At 41.4% G+C, this 23,697-nt stretch overlaps 1 protein-coding gene across 5 annotated transcripts in view; it reads right to left on the bottom strand.

Annotated features, from left to right (window-relative positions):
* Positions 1-23,697, bottom strand: part of FYB1 (FYN binding protein 1) — a 150,676-nt gene that overhangs the window by 29,274 nt on the left and 97,705 nt on the right. For 4 of the 5 annotated variants that reach the window (XM_030566629.1, XM_030566630.1, XM_030566628.1 and 1 more), the window contains exons 7-16: positions 23,476-23,596; positions 21,670-21,829; positions 19,018-19,162; positions 15,560-15,588; positions 13,333-13,402; positions 11,934-12,074; positions 10,612-10,643; positions 8,907-8,976; positions 7,017-7,131; positions 3,257-3,419 (exon numbers count right to left, since the gene is read on the bottom strand). In XM_030566629.1, coding sequence (XP_030422489.1) covers positions 3,257-3,419; positions 7,017-7,131; positions 8,907-8,976; positions 10,612-10,643; positions 11,934-12,074; positions 13,333-13,402; positions 15,560-15,588; positions 19,018-19,162; positions 21,670-21,829; positions 23,476-23,596 — 1,046 coding nt within the window. The remainder of the gene's footprint in view (positions 1-3,256; positions 3,420-7,016; positions 7,132-8,906; positions 8,977-10,611; positions 10,644-11,933; positions 12,075-13,332; positions 13,403-15,559; positions 15,589-19,017; positions 19,163-21,669; positions 21,830-23,475; positions 23,597-23,697) is intronic. The other variant, XM_030566633.1, reaches the window with a different exon arrangement.

Below are 23,697 nucleotides of genomic sequence, written 5' to 3'. Positions count from 1 at the left end.
CCCACCCCCTACCCAACCCCCCTGTCCCCTGACTGCTCTGACCCTTATCCCCCCCCCCACCCCCTGACAGGCACTCACTGGCAGTGGTAGGAAGGGAAGCAGCCTGGCCCCAGTCCGCTCCACTCCGCCCGCTCCCAGCCGCGGCACTCCGCTTTCCACCGTCGGTGAGCACAGGGGAGGTTGGGGAAAGGATGCCCCCCCGCACTCACCTGTGGCGGGAAGTGGAGCGACGTGGCCTCAGCCCGTCCGCTTTCCTTGCCTCGGCGCCAGCCGTGTCACTGAAGGGTGGCTGGGGAAAGGTCCTGCAGCACTCACCTGTGGCGGGAAGTAGAGTGCCACAGCTGGGAGCTGGCAGAGTGGAGCTGGTGGGATGGACTTTGGGATGATTGGACTAAAGACCCCGCTTTCAGCCACTGATGAGTGTGGGGAGGTTGGGAAAAGATTGCCCTCTGCACTCAAGAGGTTGGGAAAAGGTTGCCCTCCACACTCACCAACGGCAGGAAGCGGAGCAACGTGGCCCCAGCCTGCTCAATTCTGCCACCTCCCAGCCGTGGTGCTCCGCTTCCCACTGCAGGTGAATGTGGGGAGGTTGGGGAAAGGATGCCCCACCGTACTTGCCTGTGATGGGAAGCGGAGTGCTGCGGCTGGGAGCTGGAGGAGTGGAGAGGGCTGGGGCCAGGCTGCTCCACTTCCGCCGCTGCTGGTGAGTGCGGGGGGATCCCTTCCCCCAAGCTCCCTCACCTGAGCCACATGGCTGGGGCTGTAGTGAGGGAAGAAGAGCAGGCTGCTCCCAGCTCCCTGCTAATCCCCTGAGCCACTCTGGGACTGCAGGACCCCCCAAAGTGCCCTCCCACAGCTCCTGCCCCCCAGACCCCGGGGGGGAGCCCCTGAGCACCCCAAGACCCTCTGTCCCTTATCGAACCCCTCAGCCCCGGCCTGGCCCGGTACCCTTAACACGCTGCTCAGAGCAGCATGTCAAAGCTTTACCTTGTTGTATGTGAACCCATGTTATATCGGGTCATGTTATATTGCGGTAGAGGTGTATGTAGGTACAGTAGCATTTGAGCAAGTAAAAAATTAAATGGGGGAAATTGTGTATGTAAGCAGAGTCAGGACAAGCTCTACCCTGACATGTGGTGGTGAATGTCAGGGAGTGTGGAAAGGAATTTCAGGTATTTGCATTGGCACACCCACCGCACCTAGCATAGCCCACGGCAGCCTGGGATGGTTATTTTGACAGCTCGGGGATCCCCAATTTCTTTGTTATTGGGGCAGGAGGAAAAAAAAAGTGCTGTCTCCCTAATTATGTGAATGAGGAACTACGAGACTGCTTTATGACAGAAATGACTCAACCTCAGTTAAGTAGTACTTTCTAGACAAGGGACATGGGTTCCAAAACCCAGTGAATTGAGAGAGGCTGGGGACTAGTATGAGTACCTGATGGTATGGGCCCCTTTTGAGGGCCTGGAACACCAATTGCACATCCTCTTGTCTCCACTGTTAAAGAGTAGAGCTAATTTTAATTCCATTAGGAGTCCATCTAGAGACTGCTGAGCTGAGTTGGGCCAATGGTGCACCAGCACCAGGGCTCCCCTATTAAGAGCTGAAATCACTAAAAGAGATGAACTGAGATCACTGAGTGCTGTGTTAACTAGTGGGGGAGCCTGAAGACCTATCGCTAAGCGGCTGGCAGAGCGGAGCAGTTTGCAGCAGCCCATGGAACAGTGAGCGGAGTGGAGCGGTTTGCAGGGACGGCTGGAGTGGCTCACAGGTCAGCTGGAGGAGCGGCACAGCTGATGTAGTGGAGCTGGTCGTGGTGAAGGCTGCAGCAGAATTCCACGGAGAGGCGGAGCAGTTGGCCCTGGCCCACGTAAGGTTCCCCTTAACACTCTGTGTGGGCTTCCCCCCCCATTTCCATCCAGGCTGTGGGGAGTAAAACTCTGCAGATAAACTTTTGAATTCTGGGGTGGCACTGACCAGAGACTTTCGGGTTGTTGGACTTTGGGATGATTGGACTAAAGACCCTAAAGGGGAAAGGACATTGCCAAATGTACTTGGAGGTGGGTTTTTGCTTATGGTTTGTGTTATAATCCTATTTGTGGTGTTTCTCCAATGGGATGCCGCATTGTTTCCCTCCTTTATTAAAAGGATTTTGCTACACTCAGACTCCGTGCTTGCGAGAGAGGAAGTATTGCCTCCTAGAGGCGCCCGGGGGTGGTAGTATGTAAGTGTCCCAGGTCACTGGGTGGGGGCTAGAGCTGGTTATGTATTGTGTTATTGAAACGGAACCCCTGGATATTGAACCCGGCCCTTGTTGCTGCCAACTCAGAGGGGCAGAAAGGTTACATGTACAAAGAGAAAAAGTGACAAGAAAAGTCCTTAACTGCTGAGTTTTGCTACCATTGATTTCACAGATGTTTTATTGTAATATATTTGTAATAATTTTATTTTTGTTTTGAGAAATGCCAACTTTATTGCTTTAGAATTCTTGTCAATATTGACTGTATTTAAGGGTAAGATTTTGTCATGGATATTTTTAGTAAAAATCATGGACAGGTCACGGGCAATAAAGAAAAATTCATGGAAGCCCATGATCTGTCTGTGACTTTTACTAAAAATATCCATGACAAAATGAGGAGCTTAGATGTAAGGTCCCCACATTGCCTGGAGAAGCTGGGCAGCTGCGGGGGCCCACTCTGAACTCTGGGGGTTCCCACTGCCTGTGGGGGCTCAGAGCTCCAGGGTCCCCCACCACCTGCGGCGGCTTGGAGGTCTGGGGTCTCCCCGCTGCCCACAGCAGCCGGGAGTTTGGGATACCCCCACTGTCTGCGGCGACTCGGAGCTTCAATCAGGACTGCGGCCCTGCCATCTGCAGCAGCCTGGAGCTCAGGGGTCCCCTGCTGCCAATGGCAGCCAGGAGCTAGGGGTCCCCCTGCCACCTGTGGTAGCTGGGAGCTAAGAGCTTCCCTCCTGGGCAGCTCCTGGCTGCTGGGGCAAATTCACAGAAGTCGCTGGGGCAAATTCACAGAAGTCTCTTATCATGCATTTGTGTAATAACAAAATAATAACAACAAATAATCTATATGCTGTCAGCCATAAAGCAAACAGAAAAAGCAATCATCAGTCAATGCTTGATCATAACAAGGTTGTGGTTCTTTTAGTTTCACGAGTGATGTTATGCAGTAAATTATTATTCTCTACTTGCCAGTTTGTTCAACAATATGTGTCATGTTGTACCATGTGTTACATAACTTACATTTTCCTTCTTCATTCCTACACAGGACCTTGGCATCATCTATGATTTGCATAACTTCAACTGACTCCCCTGGTTTCACTTGTAAGTCTTTTGCTCCCCATTTTTTAGATGGCAGATCTGCGATAATTGTAGTGGAATAAAGAACTCTAATTTCACCTTCAAACTGCAAAAACAAAATAAAGAGATGCAACATGCAAACATTACACAAGCTTTATAGTCTCTTATACATTGTGTTACAGTCTCTTAACACTTGTGGTTTGGTTTTCAGAAACTTAGGCAAGTAATTGTTTGCGCCATTATGGTATCTATATTTCTGACTGCACATCTCTTACGCCTCTTTATTCCATGCAGAACATAGGGCTTTCCATCTTTGCTGATCTCCAGCTGCCATATTATTTTGATGGCTTTTGGTTCTGCTTCTGTTGTGTGTTTCTATGTTATTCTTAGTCTCCCTCATTGCTTGTTGCCCTGGCTCTGTTCCAGTCCCATGTCTATCTTGTTATATTATTCAGATATTTCCTCCACGTATGTTCTAGACATCTCCATTTTTGTTCCACAATTTCCTGTCTTATCAGTTTCTGTTTTGTCCTCCAGAATTCTTCATTTGTGTTTTTTTACTGGTCATCTGATATTGAGGATTTGTCTAAGGCAGCTGTTTATGAAAACTTAGAGTTAGGTAGTAAGGTCTTAATAAGTCTCCAAGTTTCAGTGCCATATATTAATATTGACTTGACAATGATGTTAAATATTTGAAATTTAATCTGGAGGGCAAAATGTATGTTTCTCCAGATCAACTTTAGCATTACAAAGGCATGTCTGTCTTTTGATATTCTGGCTTTAATGTCTGTCCTACCTGTGACATTTACAATGCTGCCAAAATATGTGAAATATTGGATTTTTTTTGTCAGTCCCAGAAAAGGTTATTGGTGCTTCTTCTTGTGGCTTAATTCTCATGGTTTTAGTTTTCTTGGTGCTGATTTTTAATCCCACTAATTGTGCGTAGGCCTGGATCATTTGATTTTGTCTTGCACGTCTCTATGGGTATGGAATAGCAAATTGATGTCATCTGCAAAGCTATTTGAATATGCAAGTACCCAATTTGCTGATACAAATAGAGAATGCACTGCATATCAAAGTGTTTGAAAGTCAGCCCTTGGTGTGAATGAATGGGATGATATATATTTTATCCAAGTCAGTCAAAAAATCACAAATGACAAACTGTTATTGACATGAGGTGTAGCTAATAAAATCACTTCTTTCCCAATAGGCTACTCCTTTCACACAATTATTCAGCTGTCTTTGAATAATTGTACTGATTTCTAAATTTTTGTAGGGAAATTTTTGTGTTAGTGCAGGTTGCTGAACTGACACAGGTGGAGAGTGAAATCGTCTTTCATCAAACAAACAGGTACAGCACAGGCAGTGGCAATGCAGACTTCCCACACTGTTTTCCAATATACTCCAGCTCTGAGCTGGATGAATCACTCTAAAAATCAGAGCACAGATCGTTCAGTCCTTGGCCACTGTGTTGAGACTGTCAACAAAAGCGCCAATTTTATTCAGTTTGTATCCATGTCCTAAGCGTGTAAAATACTGGCAAACATTATTCTATGGTTTATAACTAATGTAATGCTGATTTTTTTTAAAGGCTCCAGAGGCAAACCTGGCAATTACAGGCCAGAAAATCTAACTTCAGTACCAGGCAAATTGGTTGAAATTATACTAAAGGACAGAATTATCAGACACAGAGATGAACACAATATGTTGAAGAAGAGTCAAAATGGCTTTTGTAAAGGAAAATTGTGCCTCATCAATCTGTAGAATTCTTTGATGGATCAACAAACATGTAGACAAGTGATCCAGTGGATACAGTGTACTTGGACTTTCAGAAAGCCTTTCACAAGGTCCCTCACCAAAGGCTCTTAAGCAGACATGATAAGAGGGAAAGTCCTCTCATGGATCAGTAACTGGTTAAAAGATAGGAAGGCCAAAAGTAAGAATGGGATCAAAAAAGAATCAGATAAATTCGTGGAGGATAGGCCCATCAACGGCTATTAGCCAATATGGTCAGTGAGGCAACTCTATGCTCTGGGTGTCCCTAAAGCTTTGACTGCCAGAAGCTGGGACTGGACAACAGGGGATGGATCATTCGATAACTGCCCTGTTCTATTCATTCCCTCTGAAGCATCTGGCACTGGATGCTGTCGGAAGACAGGATTCAGGGCTAGATGGACTATTGGTCTGACCCAGTATAGCCATTCTTGTGCTTTTATTGTGTAAGAGGAACGATCTTTATTACTTTGCAGCATACCTGCATCATATAGTTTTTGAGATAAGAATGGCCACACTGGGTCAGACCAAAGGTCCATCCAGCCCAGTATCCAGTCTACTGACAGTGGCCAATGCCAGGTGTCCCAGGGGGAGTGAACCTAACAGGCAATAATCAAGTGATCTCTCTCCTGCCATCCATCTCCACCCTCTGACAAACAGAGGCTAGGGACACCATTCCTTACCCATCCTGGCTAATAGCCATTAATGGACTTAACCTCCATGAATGTATCTAGCTCTCTTTTAATGCCTACATCCTATTTCAGTTATTAATTGCAGCAGTTGTTTAATGTTTTGTGTACCACAAAGCAAAAAAAAATCCTTTAATTAAAATGATACAATAAGTCACGAGTCTGTGTGAATTGTACTGTTATTACTAATTCGTGCCTACTGTGGTAGTGTCAGACATAAGGCAGAAACCCTCACAATGTAAATTAATCTTGTACAAATTACTATACTTCTAAGATGCCTAAGTTTGCCACTGGTTTCAAATGGCATCAGGACAGGTCTAAGCAACATTGAAAATTGCTGCCCTTATTCAGTGGGTCTGAGTATAAACAAGTCTACATCATTGCAGTAACCTTTGTTCCTAAACTGTCATTTGAAAGAACTAGAGTTGCCACAGGAACACACAACTAAAAGATATATATATATTATGTTAATATAACATCTTCAGTTTAATTTAACTTTACCAAAAAGGGTGTCAGATGGATGAAAGCCAAAGTTTGAAGCAGGTCAATTCCCTGACTGAAGAGTTGGCTACAGAATCTCCTGAGTTCTAATCTGAGTTTTTACATTGATTTGGCCAAGTCACTTACGATTTCTAGGATGCTGAGCACCCATAACCCCTGATTAATTCAGGAAAACTGAGGATCTCAGGACCTCTGGGTCAGTTCCATCATCTATAGAAGTGGGGATAGTAATATTTTGCTACTTCAAAAGGTGCTTGTGAGGATCAACTATCTAACTTTGCTCAGCACTCTGAAGATGTAAATTGTCAATTATTACAAGCACTCACTGACTCTGTGTCTATGTGCAACTCAAAACTGCTTTGATTTTATTTTCTTTTATTTCATTGTTAATCAAGTATTGACTTAACTGAGATAAGCCTTGTCCCTGAAAACCTTTGTTCATGCAGAATATACTTGCTTGGTAGAGTAATCCCATTGAAATTGATAGGATTTCTTCTGTAAAGCTTTGCAAGATCAACATTTAGGGGGAGAAATCAATGCTGATTACTGGAATTTTTAAAGCTATGTTAAAAATATTGAGTGAAGTACAGTGAATATTATTCCATTTAAGATGATCATGTGATCTCCAAAAATGAGTACTGTACCTTTCAGTGGCAGAAGAAATCAAGGGATAATTTAAAAATTAGAGAATAAACTATGCAAGCATTTTCATTTTTAGATTGTATTCTAATAAGACTTACTTTAAACTTTTTTCTGAACTCTTTCTCCTCTTTTTCCATCTTTTTAAGCTTTCGTATATCTTTCTCATCTGATTTACCCCTTCCGAGGCTCTGAGATTTCATAATTAATGATGATCTAAAACACCAGATTAGAGACAAAACACAATTAATAACATGTGATAGGATATGATACACTTTCAGACACTTCAGTAAACTTGCATTTACACTTCATTTGTCTTTGATCAATTTCATTTACACCTACTGTGCTAATATGTATAATCATTATACACTAACAGGTGGCTTTTCAAAGGCATAAAAAAGTAGGAATATTTTCTTTTCTATGTTTATTAGGTGTATGTGCGTTCTGACTTATTTATCTACTACCCACACAAAATAAGAAAACTATTCAAAAGATACCTCTTACCTTTGTACTAGAGATTAGTTAAATGACACACTATTTTAGAACCCTATGCAGGATGTGGTTTTCTGGGGAACATGTATGCTTGGTGTGCAACAGGCTGAGTAATCTAGATGACTATTCCACTGTGGAGCTGTCTGGATAGTCTTAGCCTCTCACAGAGTAGCAGCCTTAAGCCTATGTGACCACACACAGGGCTGGCTCCAGGCACCAACAGAGGAAGCACATGCCTGGGGTGGCACAGTCTAAGGGGTGGCATTCTGTCCATTCTTGGGTCAGCACAGTACAGGCATTTTGTTTTTGTTTTTTGCTTCGGCAGTTTGGGCAGCAGTCCAAGCGGCTTATTATTATTAATTAATTATTATTATTATTATTATTTTGCAAAAATGGTAGAGCCGGCCATGACCGCACATGGCCTCACTATTCCAGGGAATCTGCACCACACAAATATACACAAGGTCCACTTAGAGTGCCATTGTTACTTCCATGTTTGTAATGCTGTCAGACTGTCTGTGGCAGAGACTGAATTCCTTTGCCACCCTCCATCCCTCCACTTCTGGAAAGCTGAGCTTTGACTCCACTTCCTGTCTTTCCGATCTTTTTAGGACTGGAAACCACAGAACGTTTCACACAGGGAGGCTGTTGAAATAGCCTGGAAATGGTGGGTCAGATCCTTCCTTTGTATGTGGATGTTGTTCGTGTTCTGTGTTTTTGTCACCTCCAGACTGGGTTACTGAGATGCTTTCTACTGGGGCTATACTGAAGACTCTGAGGAAAAAGTCAGCAAGGGCAGAGTATGACACCCTGTTTAGTTACTGGTCCTCTCAGCAAGCAGCATAATACATCTTTGATCCAGGTGTATAATACATCAAAATACATAATATTAGTATAATACATCTCTGCCCTGACTGCCAAGTCATCTCCAGGTACAAAACCAGGTGTTAATGTAATGCATACGGTAAGTCTCTAAGTGACTTGGGTCCTCAATACATTAGGGATGTAACCTTAAAGGTTTTTAAGACCCATCTTGACAAAGCTCTGGCTGGGACGATTTAGTTGGGGATTGGTCCTGCTTTGAGCAGGGAGTTGGACTAGATGACCTCCTGAGGTCCCTTCCAACCCTGACAGTCTATGACTCTATGATTGCCTTCTCTCATCACATGATACTGGAGCAGCTGAGATCAACCACAGCGCTCAAAGTGTCAGTCCCTAGGTTTAAATAGAAAGACTAACGGCAGGGCAGTTACAGCAGGAAGTCCTTGACTCTGGAATTCATTTCTCCCTTTGGGCCAACAGAGCCTGAATTTGTTGAAATTCAGGGCATGTTGCAAAGCCTATTTACTCTACACCCACGCAATGAAATACACTACCTGGCAACAGCAAACAAGATACACAAGCTGAGTAATGTAACAATTTGCCATAGCAAATACCTTGAAAATGTGTCACAACATATATAATCTTTTCCCACAAGTATAGCTTTTATTTTCACTTACCCAATTTCTATTGGTGGAGGAGGGAATTCGGATGATTCTACATCATCATAAACATCACTGTCGCCTGCGTCTGAAACAGCAGAATTCAAAACAATGAAAGATTAGTATGCAGTCCTTGGGTAGTGCATACAGTCCCACGCTGTAACAAAATGTATGTTAAAGAGGACAATAAATTGCAGCATGAAGTGTATCCATATATTTTATAGTTAACAGGCAGCTTTTCATTTTGGATTGTCTCACCATGCAGGACCAATTTACACTAAAATCAGCCAATCTTTTCAGAATAATACTATTGATAATAAACAAAGGGTATTCACTGATATTTTAATCTTTTTAAGATTAAACAAGTTTTAGCACATGTTGGTTAATGCAGTGGCCTTTAATCATCAGTTTAATTAGGTCATTTCCCACTGTGCTGCCTCAAAGTATGCATTTTGGGCTCGATTTTCATTCACACTAAAGCCATTTTACACCACTCTGGTAATATAAAGATGCCTTTTACTGGACATGAATCAAATTTATGTTATCTTTCTGACTAGTTTATACTTTACGCTGCTAGAGCAGTGGGAGGAGGCCATAGCATAAATGAGAATAATTATACTTTATGGCCCTATATGTTTGCTGAAAGGCATTAGTTGTTGATCAACACATCAAGTCAGTCAGTGCCTAAAAAAAGTGATTACAGGAAATGTAGGCTTAAGTTTTGGTTCTAGGCAGCAGCAGCAAGAATCTTAAGAATTTGCTTAATATTCCATAGCTGGGTTGATATTTACCAGTGTTTGTGGTCTTAACAAGAGAGTGCATTATTTAAAAAAAAAATGTTCACTTCTGTATAATTGCACATTTTTAAAACCATGCATTCAATATTTCTTTCTAACAACAACTGTTTATACTGTATAATGAATGAAATAAGACGTGGAAGAGAAAAATTTTCTCTTTAACCTCTTCAGATAGGACAAGAAGTAATGGTCTTAAATTGCAGCAAGAAGGGCTGGCTCCAGGCACCAGCAAGCAGCAAGCACCTGGGGCAGCCAAGGGGAAGGGGCGGCACGTCCAGCTCTTCGGCAGCATTTCGGCAGCAGGTTCCTCTCGGAGGGAAGGATCTGCTGCCGAAGTGTTGCCAAAGAAGAAAGCAGCGCGGTGAAGCTGCCGCCAAAGTGCCGCCAATCGCGATCACAGCTTTTTTTTTTTCCCCTCACCGCTTGGGGCAGCAAAAACCCTGGAGCCGGCCCTGGCAGCAAAGGCAGTTCAGGATGGACATTACAAAAAACACTGGAATAAATTGCCTAGGGAGGATGCAGAATCTGCCTCATTGGAGAATTTTAAGAGCAGGTTAGACAAACACCTGTCAGGGATGGTCTAGGGAATACTTAGTCCAGCCTTGAGTGCAGGGGACTGGACTAAATGACCTCTCAAGGTCCTTTCCAGTCCTACACTTCAATGATTCTATGATTCATAAGCAAAAGATCATGACACTTTATTAAAGGTGCACTGCCTTTTACAGACCCAACATTACATTTGTAGGTGAGCTAAGGTATTTCAAAATTTAATCAATGGGAAATCCTGATTCTTATTTTTGATCATTTTTTTTGTGAATAGCATAATTCAGAACAATATATTCAGCAATGTTGGTGTTAACTACATTATGCTGCAAGAATTAATATAAAAATAAAACAGTGAAAAATTACATTGGGTTATTGCTTACCTTTCCCAAACATCTTTATTGGAGGATTCATGCTGAAAAAAATGCAATCTTCATTAAATAATTATAATCAAATGAACAGACTTTCTCCTAATTTAAACCCCTGATAGCTAATTCACAACATTGGTGCGGCACATTACCTATTGTTAAATTTGTGCCACTCCGCAAACACTAGAAATGGGCATGTGGTTTTTAACAATGTATCAGGTAAACATGTTCAGAACTGGTGTTCAGAACTGGTCTACTCTATTTCTACTCTATTTCTCCATCACTGGTAACATTGGAGGAGATGCACCAGTCTTATGAGAACTGTGGAAGATAAGCCAGAAACTGTAATTATTGACAAAGCCAATGGGAGCAGGATTGGACCAAATAAAGGGGTCCTGCTGTGATTTTTTTAACTGTTTCTCCATATTTCATAGTCTTCTTTTAGACAGAGAGCATGTGATTTGTGGCTTCATTGAGTATTTGGAATCAGAAATTATGGAGAACTGCTTGTGAGAATTGGAGAGGTTTTTTTGAATAGGAGGAGGATCCGGTAAGAGGAGGAGACAATCTTTGCCATTCTTCTGTTTTGCATATTATACATATTTTAGGCTCACAGGGCCAGATTCACCAGTATACAGCAGCTGGTTAGTGCCATGCTGGCAATGCAAATAAAAGTAACTTCTGCTGAGTTTATAATAAAGTCATGTCACCAGACAGGCACAAAGTAGCTGGGATGTTCTGATGAATAAAGCCCTCTGTTTTTCACAGCAAAAATAATATTTTAATTTAGTGATTGAGTTCTTTGGGTAAATAAAAACATTTTGTTAACACAGAATGCTTATAGTATACAACTGAAAATATGTCCTCTAAACAGTTCTAAGACCATTTTATAGGATGATTTCATGTGATAGGCTTGCATAAATCAATTAGTAAGCATTTTGGACCCAGTTCAGTAATCCATCCCTGTTCATCAAAGGACTTAAGTACATGCTTCACTTTAAGTACATGCTGAAGTCCTACTGAAATCAATGTTTTACTGAATAGAGAAGAACATATGAATGTGTGTACATGCTGTGCTGGATTGGGACAGCTGGTCTCTTTGAATCTGAAGTCAAATGTATGCGCTTCATACATTCTGTCATTAATAAAGATAGCATAGCATGGAAAAGGACATGCTGCAGTAGGCAACGGAGAGCAATATTATTTCAAAATCTGTTTATCTGTGTGCAGTTTGATTCGTGACTTATTAAGTTGCTATGAGAACATGTTAGTAGCACATGATCAACACGATGTTAGCATTAGTTGTAGTGCACTATGTTTTCATGGCAGACTCTTACAAGGAACCTCCATTATCTTCTGCCTCATTGACTTTGGTTGTTTTCTCTCGTACACTTTTCTTTTTGTCATCTTTTCCCTTTAACATCTTCAAAAGTCCCCAGGACCAGGAGTCATTCTTATCTTCATCCTGTGATATAGACCTTTGGAGTATGCATGCAATTATCACAATGCAGAATGGGACATTCTCTCTCAAAAAGGCCATTTTCAGCTCTTGGTTGATGCACGTAATTCTCGTTACTGAGAACTAGGGGCATGCCATGAAGTGAGAATAGACACCTATTAACTTATTTTCTAAAATGTTAGTATTAATAAATATAGAATTAAAAATGTTATTAGAACAACAGCCATACAAAAACAAGTGGCTAATTACAGCCCGGATCCTGGAAATACATAACCACATGCCCAGCTCTTGCATAGTCTTATGCAGCTCAATAAGACTAAACATATGAGTATAGTTGGGCATATGCTGTAGGATCAGGGTCTAAGGCCCCAGTCCTGTAATTGGCTCACTGCAGTTGCAAAGGTCTGCTTGAGTGGCGTTGGCGGCAGACTGAGGCCTAGAATTCTAAGGAGCGGGGGAGACTGCGGGAACTATGAGATAGCTACAGAATAGCTACCTACAGTGCAATGCTCCGGAAATCGATGCTAGCCTCGGACCATGGACGCACACCACCAAATTAATGTGCTTAGTGTGGCCGCGTGCACTCGACTTTATACAATCTGTTTTATAAAACCAGTTTATGTAAAATCAGAATTATCCTGTAGTGTAGACGTACCCAAACACACAAGATCGGACATACTGCAGTGTACTTACAGCAAAGTAGAAAGTGTTAAGTAAACTCTGCATTGCACTGGAAGCCTTCCCAACAGTGCAGTGTAATGTATAGGAGAGAGAAGGTGGAAATAGTATCCCGTTTTAGGCATTTATAATGAGTAACATCCTGGACAGGAAGAAAATGATCCAGCTCTTTTAGGTCATTCACATTTAATGTTTGTATGTTGTCATTTAGCAAGCTAGCATCTGTACCTTTCTTCCCTTTCCTCTAAGGATTATTCTGTCCAGTTGGGTTTTGGATGCAGCTTCTTTTGCTGCCTTTTTCAATCCAGTCCACACATTAATTATCCTATTGTTTAAAAAAAATCTTTCCAGAAGTACCATAGAATTCAGTTCTTATCTTCAGATCCTGACTTCTGGTTCCTGAATCTGTTCACTGCTGGAATAGTTTGGTGGCATTCACGTTCTGTGTGTCTTTTTGAAGTCAGTGGAACCACTCATGTTTACACCAACTGAAGAGCTAGCCAAATACTTAATTATTATCCCAAATTTAAAATGTTAAAATAAAAAGCTATGGGACTGAGTTCAAATGGGTAATGATCATAAATGATATAAACACTTACCTAGCATTAACATCTTCATCATCAATCCCATCATAAATTTCTTCATCGGGGACAGGAGGTGGGAATGTCACTTTAATAGATCAAAAAGTGAAATAATCCATGAATACTCCGATTCTGTTACAGTGGGATATTAACCAGTGGTTTGCTATAGGCTGCTACTTTTCTGAGGCACTTGTAACGTTAAATGTACTGGGCTAGGTCATCAGCTGGTGTAAATCAGCAGAGCTCCTTTTGTCAATGAAGCTCTTCTGATTTATATCAACTTGAGACTGGCCCGTAGTATGTAAATAAAATAATGCCAATAATAATAAGCTGAACATTGAAAACAAATAAGTAATTGATGAAAACTAGAGAGCTATTATGCTTTTGACCAACTCAGTAACAGGGTTTGTAACTTTTTAATTTTATTTTTGTGTGTGACTTTAGTACAGGTGAAAGGTGCCAGATGAACATAAAGGTACCAGACCAACATTGTTAAAGACTGATATCCTCTATTTATGTACAAAAGATGTGAATCAGAGGCAGTAGCCATGAATCTTCCACATATTGGCCCACACCATGCCTCAGTCGTGATCTGTGGGCACCACAGGATGGAATGAAAGGGTAGTTCAGTCTCCCTGTCCCATCAGTATCTGGCCTCTCTGCTCAGACTGTCACCTGAGAACAATACTTAGTTGGGTGGGATCTTCCTTCTGCGTTGTTGGGTGGTGGCAGGGGCGAGGGATGACAATTTCCATTCCTGACAAGTACCCTCAACTAAGATGAGAGGATGATCAGAGTCTAGACCTATAAAAGATGACTGGAACCAGACTTCCCCCTTAGCTTTGCCAGTGAACCATCATTTTGACTGCCAGTATACCTAGCTATTTCAGTGTTTGACTTCATTTGAGCAGAAACTCTCAGTCATACTGAAATTTTGCCATTTTACATGATGTTTTGATGGTGTAGACTAGTGTCTGCAATCATGCTCAGTCTCAGAGAAATATAGAAGATTAGGGTTGGAAGAGACCTCGGGAGGTCATCTAGTCCAATCCTCTGCTCAAAGCAGGACCAACACCAACTAAATCATCCCAGCCAAGAATTTCTCAAGCTGGGCCTTAAAAACCTCTAAGGATGGAGATTCTACCACCTCCCAAGGTAACCCATTCCAGTGCTTCACCACCCTCGTAATGAAATAGTGTTTCCTAATATCCAGCCTAAACTTCCCCCACTGCAACTTGAGACCATTGCTTCTTGTTCTGTCATCTGCCACCACTGAGAACAGTCTAGCTCCATCCTCTTTGGACCTCCCTTCAGGTAGTTGAAGGCTGCTATGAAATTCCCACCTCACTCTTCTGCAGACTAAATAACCCCAGTTCCCTCAGCCTCTCCTTGTAAGTCATATGCCCCAGCCTCATAATCATTTTTGTTGCCCTTTGCTGGAATCTCTCCAATTTGTCCACATCCCTTCTGTAGTGGGCGGGGGGGGGGACGACACCAAAACTGGACGAAATACTCCAGGTGTGGCCTTACCAGTGTTGAACAGAGGGGAATAATTACTTCCCTCGATTTGCTGGCAATGCTCCTATTAATACAGCCCAATATACCGTTGGCCTTCTTGGCAACAAGGGCACACTGCTGACTCATATTCAGCTTCTGGTCTACTGTAATCCCCAGATCCTTTTCTGCAAAACTGCTGCTTAGCCAGTCAGTCCCCAGCCTGTAGCGGTGCATAGGATTCTTTTTTCCTAAGTGTAGGACTCTGCACTTGTCCTTGTTGAACCTCATCAGATTTCTTTTGGCCTAATCCTCCAATTTGTTTCGGTCACTCTGGACCCTATCCCTACCCTTCAGTGTATCTACCTCTCCCCCCAGTTTAGTGTCATCTGCGAACTTGCTAAGGGTGCAATTAATCCCATCATCCAGATCATTAATAAAGATGTTGAACAAAACAGGCCCCAGGACCGTGATCATGATCATACTTCAGATTCACTGTATCCAGAGTTGAAACTTCTGATTCATCCAAGTTTCCACAGGTGAAAGGCAACTGCATTAAACCATTGTGCCTCATAGTTTACCACTTGCTAAATAATATTTGCATACTTGTGGGTAATTATCACATTATCTGGAAACCACAAAGGTCTGCATCTGTAGGTAAGCACTAAATAAAACACACACACACACACACACACACACACACACACACACAAACACACACACATATAGACGTAACAAAAATAAAACTCACCTCCAGTTCCACTTCGACCACCACTTTGGCTGGAAGAACAAAAGTTAAAGAACTTTTCATTCATTGTAAAAAGAAAACAACAAACAACCACACTTTTTCTTGACATATGCTCTAAATGTAGTATACTTTAATAGACATGGATCCATCCAAATACTACCCAGATCCTACATCTAGACGCTCAGATGGGCACTCAGGAAAGTAAATGTCCATTTTGCGTGCCTCATTACTGACCTTCTAAATACCCAAATGTACCAATTCTTTCTCTCTCTCTGTCTTTCTTCACCATACTCATCACTATGATATATGAGTGCCCATTAGGCACCCAAAATCAGAAATTGGTTTCTCTCTCACTAATGCGCAAGAGAGCTCCTCATCCCATTCACGAATGAATAGGCTCTTATATGAAGAGAGATGAACTCTAAATGATTTGAATATGTCAAATATTTTCTGTTAACCTAGTATTTTACTCCACCAATTGCTGCCCCTACCCCCTTCCTCTGGAATAGTTCATCCCAAAGAAAGAGGCACCCAAGACTATTATAAAGTAGCATTCCAGAAGAAATATGGGACAATTATCTATAGTCCTCTGTTTAATGTAAAAACAAAAAGGGGACTCGATCTTGGAAAAAAAGTTAGGACCCAAATTCTCTGTGTATATAAACTAGTACGGGTTCACTGAAGACAATAGAGCTGTTCCAATTTACTTGAGCAGAAAATTTGCTCCTTGGTCTTTAAAACATTGTTAGCAATTTCCAACAAAGCATCATTTTCATTTGATTTCAGAAAGAAGTGCTATTTGTAGGTATTTCTATGGCACTCATCACTATATTTAATTTTAAATGTACTTTATGTTCCTGTTGACATCAGTGAGACTATTAATCAACTAATGTCTTTCTTATTGTAAGTAAGGGAGGCATAACTTGACCCCAAAACTTTAGTCCAATGTATATAAAGATAAGATTCCATCCCCGATCATGCGATTTTCATAAGACATAAAGGTAAATAAATTAAATTATGACAATACACCTTAACTAGGTCTGATCAAGTGATGCCTTAATTTTCTAAATTTCATGTTCCTAGAGTATTCCAAGTGGTATATAAATTGGTATGAGGCTGTTTTTCTAACTGTGATTCAATGCAACCAATAGCAGGGTTATAGCAACTTAAGCGTTCCTACTTTCAAATCAAAAACATACATAAAATGTTTTCTTTAAAATGCCTCATGCCATCAAATTTCAGTATATCATGAACTTCAGCAGTTTTAGGCTTTTATTAAACATTGGAGTCATTATCAATGACACATTACCAGTTACAATAAGTTTTCATCAATGAGTTTTTTATTATGGGGATCTTATGTTGGTCTCAAAACATATTGGTGCATGTGTCAGATATTTTGATATATGCATGATAATTCAAGCTCATGAACTGAATACAAGGCTATAAATCACTAGAGACGATAAAAATGCCAGAATATAGCTTAGGGGTTTAATGAATTACAGGACTCTAAAAGCAAATTCCAGCCCTTTATCCACTGTACAGCCTTTTACTGTTATTAGTATTACACAAAAGTATAATGAACCATACTTAAACCCATATATATAGTCTAATATTTTCTAAATAATCCAGTGTAATAAATAACTATGCATCCATTCTGATTGGCTGTTGAAAACACAGCACATCTAAATTCCTTGAATTGAGATGAATGATTGTAATGTCCATCATGAAAAGGAGAGGTCTAAAAATACTTTTGCAGTGAGGTACCTAATGTTGGAATTGACTCTGACCTGGATTAGTGAGTGTAGCTTGATTCGCTGGTATGGCTAAACTGTGCTTGGCGTAATCCAATGTGCAGCAGAGGAAGGTAGCTGTAATCAACCTCTCTGCTCCCAGCTCCAGGGAAGCACCAGTTGCTCATTTGGTCCCCTCTTAAAATAGGGAGAAAATACTATCCTGACAGCAGTTATTTTGTGTCCAGAGCACCCAGGGGATGTTTTGGCAGCTGAGGAAAACCCAGCCACCTCCCCTTTATCCTAGCCACACCTGTATGTCAAGAGATGGGGAATATCCTACATACTAATAGGATGGCTGCATGGCACTGGAGGATTCTCCTCCACAAGGGAAATCCTCCACAGCCTGGATATGGCATTTGTTGAGGCTGGGAGGTTAACTGTATTAGCCACTGATCCCTCCCAAAGTCTATCCCATGCCTCTAAACATCCCTCCATATTCGTGTAAAGAGACACAGAGAGCCCAAAGCTCATGAGCTGAGGGAATGCATGGGGGTGAGGAGTACACCTGTGCGGCTGCAATGCTTCCTTCGCTTTTAGAGTCTTTTGTACCTGTGGACTAGAAAGGTCAGCATGCAACTTTAAGAGAGAAGGAGAGAACTGTGTTGTTTGTTCTGTGATCCGTTTTGTGGGAGTCCCGCATTTCATCTGATTGCTTTCTATGGAGTTCTGCTAGTATTTTCTATACTTCCACTGTTATCATACTCCATTATGCATAAATGCTTCTAGATGCTGGATTCCCTCTTTCATTCTTACTTCTCTCACTACTTCATTCTTTTTAGGCCAGTTACATTTTTCTTATATGATTAGCTGTTTTTCATTTGCTACAAGAGTCTGTTTTATATTTGCAAAAAGTTGAGTGGTGTCATAAATTGTGGTACATAGAGAACAGCCACTCTCCTCACAGCCTAGCATGCATCTTACTGGGCCAAATCCTGAAGCACTTGTGAAGTCAGTGGCAGTTTTGCCTAAACAAAGGCAGTGTAACTACTGAAAAAGAATTTACAGGTTTAATCCAGAGTTTGCAGTTCAAAGTCATTTTCTTCTCAGAGAATGTAATTAGCTAAAAGAGAGAGGATTTTGTCTTCTTTCATACATCTCAACTCTTTGTGGGAGATCTGACAGAAAGTTTTATGTCACCAAGTATTGTTTTGATTGTATTGACAGTCTAATGTTCTGAACCTAGAGCTGAAATGAATTATGGAATTATTTGAATGCCTGATTAAACAACCAAGATGGCTTTTGAAGCTGAAAATATTGACTAAGACAGGCATATTGAATGGATTGGTTTAGATACTGTAACTTAGAGTTACAGACTGCCTGGAAGGAAGTCCCACAATGCCTCCAACTCATACAGTAGGAATCATTAAACAAGCAGCATTTAATGTGCCATGGTAGTGAACTTCACCATGGAATTTGTAGTATTTCCCATTCTATGTACAGGAAATATTATGGTAAAACTCAAATGCCTCAGCCAGCGTATGCTGGTTTTTTAATCATGCTCACTGTAATTTCAGGTATTTTAAAATCTGATGTTTTGTGTCAGCAAGAATATATTCTTTTTCAATTAAAAAATGCTTTGTTCCTCTGTTGTAGTTTCCTCATTTGGATTGGTTGGGTTAATCTATCAAATTGGATTAAATCAACTTCCTTGAGTGGCTTCACACGTACCTGCTGATACTGTCCTGCTCTCCAACATCATCATACACTTCTTGGTCATTGTCTACATGTCTCAGGGAAGCACTCGTGGAAGATCTTTGTTTTCTTTTTAAAGAATCATAGTCAATCTCCACCACAGTTGTTTTAATGTATCCATCTAAAACAATGAAAGCTTATGATCAAGCAGCAACAATTTTCATTTAAAAACTCAACAGCTAAGAAAGAACTTTAATAGAGGCTGAGAACTCAAATGATTCCAATTGTATTGTGTGGCTGAATAACTCTATAGAAATTTCTGAATCTAAGCATGTTGGGCCTTAATCTTTTCCTCTTACACTGTGCAAATCAGGTTTCAGAGTAGCAGCCGTGTTAGTCTGTATCCGCAAAAAGAACAGGAGTACTTGTGGCACTTTAGAGACTAACAAATTTATTTCAGCATGAGCTTTTGTGAGTGCATCCGAAGAAGTGAGCTGTAGCTCATGAAAGCTCATGCTGAAATAAATTTGTTAGTCTCTAAGGTGCCACAAGTACTCCTGTTCTTTTTGTGAAAATCAGGTGTAACTTCATTGAGTTCAATTGATTTAGACACAGTCGGGTCATAGGAGAATCAGGCCCCTTGTCTTGGAAACAGAGCCCCCATTGTAAAGATGAGTTAACGCTACATAATCACTACAGTGATATCCACTAGAGACCCTAGGTTAGATGCTCAGCTGTAGCAGAGGAGTGTGCAGTGCAGCTGGTGGGGAGTGGGGCAAATGGCAAAGTTGCTTTAAGACACTTTTCCTCAGTTAATCCTGGCGTTACTGTGCAAAAGGCCAGTCCTCCAGCCTAATTTAGAGCAGTCTATGGTCCAAATAGGCTGATAGATAGAGCACTGAGATGCAGGGTTATTATAGCCACACTCCTTATGCTGTGAGCTCATAGAGAAATACAAAGGAGTTACTGTGCCGGCCTTTTGCCACTGCAGATTCAGCCTACGTGAGGGTGATCCTCTTGCTACTTAGGTATCCTGGCAGCCTGGCGGAGCAGTACAAAGTAGCTTAGCTCATCTGAGGATTGGAACCTCCACCTTTATCACTTGCACTTGACTTTACTGTGTAGATGTCCCTGGCAAAAATTCTATGATAATAAGATGGATTTAAACACTGTATCTGCTAAGCGATAAAATGATAGGCATGCTGACTACACCGACTGTATTTGACAATAAGCATGAATATGTTCTTTCAAAACGGGGAAAAGCACATAGGAATGAACACTGAAAACCCTTCTTCCTCTCCTGCTGCAGCAGCCCAATTTCTGATGCATTTCCCCTCTAACCTACATCTGAATTCCACATGAAAATTAAATAACTGGAAAAAAAATGATGGAAACTTGGAAAGTAAATCACAAAGTCATTGTTGCTTATTTCAAGTGAATAATTTTTTTTATATCATTTGATACTCTCATTCCCTTTTCAAGCCCTCCTCTCCCTTATCAGTTTGTACACTTTTAAGTAGGCAGATAAGATTCAGGTTGAAACATTGATGAACTACACTGAGTTGTACCTTTAACCTTCACCCATGGGAAGGCTGGTACAACTTCTGCTTTTGCTGAAATAAAAATCAGTTTATGATAAGCCAAAATAAGTGAAACTAATTGGCTTGTGACAACTGCACAAGACCCATAACTCCCCTACAAAGATTTTTTTCTGTATGTATAAAACCTCCTAAACAAAACATATTTTTAAAAATGAAAGGTTCTTTTAAAGTATAAATTAGCATGCCTATTCTCATAAAGCGCTTATGCCCTGATCCAGCAAAACATTTAAACATGTGAGTAGTCCCACAACAGTCAATGAGACTACTAATGTTCTTGAAGTTAAACCCATGTTTAAATGCTTTACTGGATCAAGACCCTAATGCCCGTGTCTCTGTAAATTAGAGACCAGATCCTCAGTTGGTGTAAATGAACATAGTTCCACTTATTTCACTGATTTACACCAGCTGATGATCTGGCCCTAGCTGCATATGTGTGTGCGGGGCTGGGGCTAAGGGACGGAAAAAAGGAAAGATACATTTTAGATTTCAAAAACAACTTCTGATCTTAGGAATCGATATTCAGACAAAAAGTTGGAATGTTCCCATTTTTCCTTGAGACTGGTAGGAAGTTCTAAAGGCTACTTCTTTTCTCACGTACACTCCTCTTACTTACACCAGTCTTACATCTGTGTAACTCCAGTGACTGTAAATGAGGGGAAATTTGGGCCCTTTAGTCTTTTGAATGCAACATTTTATTTAATCTAATCTCTCTCTTTTTTTGACTGCTCTTAAAATACTTCCGCAGAGTCAAGCTCCAGGGCTGACTCTAAGGCAAACACACTGAGTCACATCCTCAGTGGGTGTAAACTGGTGTAGCTCCAGTGAGGATCTGGCCCACTGTCCTTAACTAATCCCAGAATCTCTAAGTTTGACACTCAATTGTACATAAGTTTGCTGTACGAGCTGTGCCCCACATCAGATAAGCACAGCAGGATGAGCTTTGACAGTTTATGCTAGATGTCCTTGCCCATGTTGGCTGGGGACCCAGCCTAGCCAATATTTCTCTCCATGTAACGCTGTATGTACTCAGGCAGTCAGTGTTTGACAGGGCAAACATTCAGGGGTAAAGTGGAGAATCAGAACGTACAATATCCTTTGGTTGTCCTGCCCAGCCACTTTCCTTCAGGGTTGTCTGTAATACGGATGATTTCAATATTATCACCCTGTTTCACAGTCAGCTCATTCTTCCCTCCCTTGTAGTCCATGCAAGCTCGTGCCTGATGAAGGACTTGAATGGGTCCAGATAACTGCACAGAAAAAGCAATGAAAGAAGTCACACACACAAACATGTGGAGGATATGCTGATTGCTTTGACAAAAAATCAGATGAAACATAAAACAATAATAATTTGTTTTCAGTACCACCCACATGAGCTAGGCACTTTGCAAACACACACAAAGGCACAGGCCCTGCTCCAAACAGCTTACACTTTAAAAACAAACTAAAAAGCAAAGGGCATAGGGGAAGTGTACAGCATATAATTAAAGCAGTTGAGGTACTAATTGGCAATACAATGTATTAATAACATAGGGCTAGATTATGTAACCCTTGTTCACATAGGTGAACATTTATTTACTCACAGGAGCAGTTCCATGTACTTCAGGAGGACTGTTCATATGAGTAACTGCTGACCATCACATAATGATCTTTTTTTCAAGATATGCTGTATGGATGATCCCCAAGTATCCAGAAGCTGGCCACAATTGGCCAGTTTCTTGAATTCAGGCATCATGAAAGAAGGACATGTGGATTGGGTAGTGGCCATGTGGAGCAGTGCAGGAAGGGTGTTCTGTGCATTTGGGGCAACAAAAGAGAAGATATCTGTTTAGATGAACACACCAATGTGTTCGTTTGCATGTTTGCATTGATGGATAATGATACATTTTAGCCTCCATGATAGGATGGTCCATAGCCTAAAAATACTGAGCATATTAATGCACATACTTCAGCCAAGGATTTGCTGTGAGAAAGGGATTTGGGGCCAGATCCCTGAAAAACATACACGTAGATACACTGCTATTGTGTCCACTATTTACTATCCAAAGTGCCAAATCTTCTCAGCCTTTCCACAGTAGTGGGATGCCCTAGACACAGAAGAATCACTGTGGTTTCTTTGGTTGCTCTGCAGGAACATAGCAGGGGCTTGTGGGCAGGCAACAAGGATGGTGGAGAATGACTAGTGGGTTTCCAGACTGCCTGGGTCCGCTGGTTACAAACTACGCGTAAAGGGCTTCGGGGCACAATGAACTGGGCTCACTAATACACACCAGGGGCTTTAGCAGTGGCTGCGGCTCAGGTGCCTCATTCCCAACCTCTGTATTGAGCTCAGAGATTTCACACTTCTTTGCATGGAGGAGCAACACTTGGGACAGGTCATTTACAGGTTCAATCCTAGAAGGTGCTCCAGCCCCAGTTAAGCAAAGCATGTGTTTAACCTTAAGCATGAGAACACTCTGGACCTAATTCTCCTTTTCACGAAGGCCTCTCTATGCTACCTTCGCAGTGTAAAGGGGCTGTAAACTGTAAAGTTACAGTTATATATATATATGTATGTTAAGGCCCTTTTACACTACCAGTGCACATACAGGAGACTATGGAAATGAGAATCAGGCTCTGTAAGCCTGAAATACTTGTGACTTCAATGGGAAATTTCACATGCTTAAATTCAAGTGTGTGTTTAAGTTCTTTCGGGGCCAGTTGGTTTGAGGATCGAACCCTTCCTGAGGCTTAGTCCAGGGGACAAAGCCTTCACCCCAAATGCCAGATAGCTGGCATCACCATGCAGCTTTGCAGCCAAACTGTGTCCTTGTGCTGTAATGTATGTTTTAAACTGTACAAGGCTAAATAATGACTGATGCACTTCTTTGTGTAGCCTGCTAGAAAGGGACCTTACTTTGAACTTCTTTCTGATTTCTTGCTCTTTCTTTTCTTTTTCCCTTTGTTCTTTCTTCTCTTGTTCCAATCTTTTCTTTTCTTCCTTCTCTCTCTTCTTTTCTTGTTCTTTTGATGTGGCTCTGAACAATGAAAACACATTATTTCACAGGTAAGGGGATGACTGTAGAAGCAAGTGGGCAGAAGTGGGTAGGCACTCACTGAAGCTTTCTCTTCCAAGATC

This window comes from Gopherus evgoodei, chromosome 6, assembly GCF_007399415.2.
Source record: "Gopherus evgoodei ecotype Sinaloan lineage chromosome 6, rGopEvg1_v1.p, whole genome shotgun sequence".
NCBI classification, from domain to species: domain Eukaryota; kingdom Metazoa; phylum Chordata; order Testudines; family Testudinidae; genus Gopherus; species Gopherus evgoodei.
The sequence above is the reverse complement of the archived record's forward strand: the minus strand, read 5'-3'. Positions and strand labels throughout refer to the sequence as shown.